Source organism: Parus major, chromosome 18, assembly GCF_001522545.3.
Source record: "Parus major isolate Abel chromosome 18, Parus_major1.1, whole genome shotgun sequence".
NCBI lineage: Eukaryota > Metazoa > Chordata > Aves > Passeriformes > Paridae > Parus > Parus major.
Genome location: NC_031786.1, coordinates 9,610,238 through 9,613,243, shown reverse-complemented (window position 1 = coordinate 9,613,243; position 3,006 = coordinate 9,610,238). Strand labels below are relative to the sequence as shown.

Here is a 3,006-nt window from a genome sequence, read left to right as displayed (position 1 = left end):
CATGTTTTTCTTGTGCTGGGTGGCCGAGAGCTGGAAGAGCATTCCAGATATTTCTTCTCAGAGCTGAGTAGAGGGGAAGGATCTGAGGATCCCTGAGCTCTTAGCAGCACAGTGTAGATGAGGATGAGTTGGTGGCTTTGCTGCAATGGTGTAATGCTGCCTCGTGTTCAACTTGTCTGACACATCTGTGTGTGCTCTGAGTTCCACTGAATAAGAAGGTAGTGTTCTGATTTTACACATTGTCAACATAAACAAAATTAATTTCTATTTTTTTATGAGTAATTTTGTGTTAAAAAATATAAGTATCAGCGTGATCAGTCCCACTTTCTAGAAGGAAACGAAATTAAATAATAATATTTTCTGATGTGTATCTCAGTCTGTGTTCCATTACTCTGCCTAGCTGAAGATCATTATTGCCCTGAAAGATAAATTACAATCAGTTTCCCTTGTGATTTCTCTCAGCCCATGGGCATCTTCTCCATCCTGGAAGAGGAGTGCATGTTCCCCAAGGCAACTGACACCTCTTTCAAGAACAAGCTCTATGACCAGCACCTGGGCAAGTCCAGCAACTTCCAAAAGCCAAAACCTACCAAAGGCAAGGTTGAGGCCCACTTCTCCCTGGTGCACTACGCTGGAACAGTGGACTACAACATCACTGGCTGGCTGGAGAAGAACAAGGACCCTCTGAATGAAACTGTCATTGGGCTGTACCAGAAATCATCTGTGAAGACCCTGGCTTTACTCTTTGCCAACTATGGTGGAGCAGATGCAGGTTGGTTCTTTGAATTCCATGTTTTCACTGATGTACAGCTTGCAAAAAGGAATCAAAAAAGGCAAAAAAAAAAAATCGAAAATCTGTTTTATTTATGTTCAATTTAGCCGAGGCGAGTGGTGGTGGTGGCAAGAAGGGAGGCAAGAAGAAGGGCTCTTCCTTCCAGACCGTCTCAGCTCTTTTTCGGGTACAGTACAGAATTCACTATTTCTTCCTAAGAAGAGTAAACCCACCAATTACTACAGCTAGTCACATTTTGGCTTGGTTCTGCTAAAAGATTCTGAAGTTCTTGGGCCATGTTGTGCTACGAATAAATCTTAGTAGTAGTTTTCTACTCATACTTTATTTCACTGAATGCACAGCTTTTCCATTTGTTTAAGGTTTGGATTAATCTCACATTACCCTACAAGATAAATGTATAATCTAGATATTAAAACTCAGCTTGTTGGTTTTGTCCCTTTTGCTTTCAGTAGGGAAAACACAAAGGTTCTATGTGGTATGCTCCATATGATCCACTCCAAATGTCTACTGCAGAATGCTTCACACTGCCTCATAGGGGTACTACTTTATCTCTCTGGGTATTTCCAATGGAAGATGGATTTCCTTTTAAATTCCACTAGAGTCAGGGAAACACATTAAAATTGTAGATTTAAGAGTCTTTCCTACACATTTTTCAGAAGAGCTTTATACACTAAGTTCTAGCAAAGATCTGTGGAAAGTCAGAAAAACTGGTGCAGAAGGCTTGAGTTTGGGGTTCTGCTAATTTTTGTATAGTATCTCATTTCAGAGGACTTGATGCTTACAGCAAAAATTACATTTGCTAACTTCAGCTTTTCTTAATGCCTCTCCCAGGAGAATTTAAACAAGCTGATGACCAACCTGAGAAGCACCCACCCCCATTTTGTACGGTGCATCATCCCAAATGAAACTAAAACACCTGGTAAGAGACTTACACATATATTGAAGGTTTTCAGCGTGCTGCAGCTCTTCCCCAGTGTATTACAGAACATGGTATGTGTTTGTGCTCTGCATTGCCAGGTGCCATGGAGCACGAGCTGGTGCTGCACCAGCTGCGCTGTAACGGCGTGCTGGAAGGGATCAGGATTTGCAGGAAAGGATTTCCCAACAGAGTCCTGTATGCAGATTTTAAACAGAGGTCAGACTTCATCCTCTTACTTTGTCCATCTTAAATAGCTTTTGAAATCTAACCTTCCCCTCCTGTGCCTAAAGCCTTCTCTAAGTTTAACAAGTGCTGTTAGTTCTCAAGAGTTCTTAAGACTTTCTTGCCATGTACCTGCCAGCTAGTCTCTACAACAGACATCTTCATACTCATAGAATCACTTAGGCTGGAAAAGACCCTTAACATTCTGGAGTTCAAAGCAAGTCCTTCCATTTTCTTCCTCAGATACAAAGTATTAAATGCCAGTGCTATCCCAGAGGGACAGTTCATTGACAGCAAGAAGGCTTGTGAGAAACTCCTTGGATCAATTGATATAGACCATACTCAATACAAATTTGGTCACACTAAGGTACAAGATCCGTTTGCTTCAAGTACTATGTGGTTGTGGCTTGCATGGTTTGACATTGACACTCAGATACTCCAGATAGTACATGAAATGATCCAACAGGGTGTAAGAAATAGTGTAAAATAAATCAACTAGATCCTTGATTACTCAACACTTGAATAAACTGAAATTCTTTGCCATAGGATGATTTAATTAAGGGTTAATCAAGATCCTAATTTAAGACAAAGTTGTAGAATAAAAGAATCAAGAGTGAATAAAGATAAAAATGTCTGGCTATTATAGTTCTTCAACTGTAAGTAACCAGAAGCTTGGAGTTATAAAAGACTGTCTGCCACTACAGATGTTCTTTGTGGTTTTGCTCTTAACTTCCATAGTACTTGTCATGGGGGGCAGGGTATCAGGTTGTGTTAAAAAAGTACAGACACTGCATCTGTTTTCATGTTCTTACCTAAGGTGTTCTTCAAAGCTGGGCTGGTGGGACTCCTGGAGGAGATGAGGGATGAGAAGCTGGCACAGCTCATCACCCGCACTCAGGCCAGGTGCAGGGGCTTCCTGGCGAGGGTGGCATACCAGAAAATGGTGGAAAGAAGGTAGACTTTTCTTCAAATAAGGTTCATTGTACTTGGCTTATTGTGTCATCATGGTGTAAATACTGAATATTAATTCAACTTATCCTTCAGGGAGTCCATCTTCTGCATCCAGTACAAC

At 41.1% G+C, this 3,006-nt stretch overlaps 1 protein-coding gene across 1 annotated transcript in view; it reads left to right on the top strand.

The window, feature by feature from the left end:
• Positions 1–3,006, top strand: part of LOC107212303 (myosin heavy chain, skeletal muscle, adult-like) — a 26,425-nt gene that overhangs the window by 11,820 nt on the left and 11,599 nt on the right. The window contains exons 15-21 of the mRNA XM_033518803.1: positions 441–772; positions 880–959; positions 1,625–1,712; positions 1,811–1,928; positions 2,178–2,301; positions 2,752–2,888; positions 2,979–3,004. Coding sequence (XP_033374694.1) covers positions 441–772; positions 880–959; positions 1,625–1,712; positions 1,811–1,928; positions 2,178–2,301; positions 2,752–2,888; positions 2,979–3,004 — 905 coding nt within the window. The remainder of the gene's footprint in view (positions 1–440; positions 773–879; positions 960–1,624; positions 1,713–1,810; positions 1,929–2,177; positions 2,302–2,751; positions 2,889–2,978; positions 3,005–3,006) is intronic.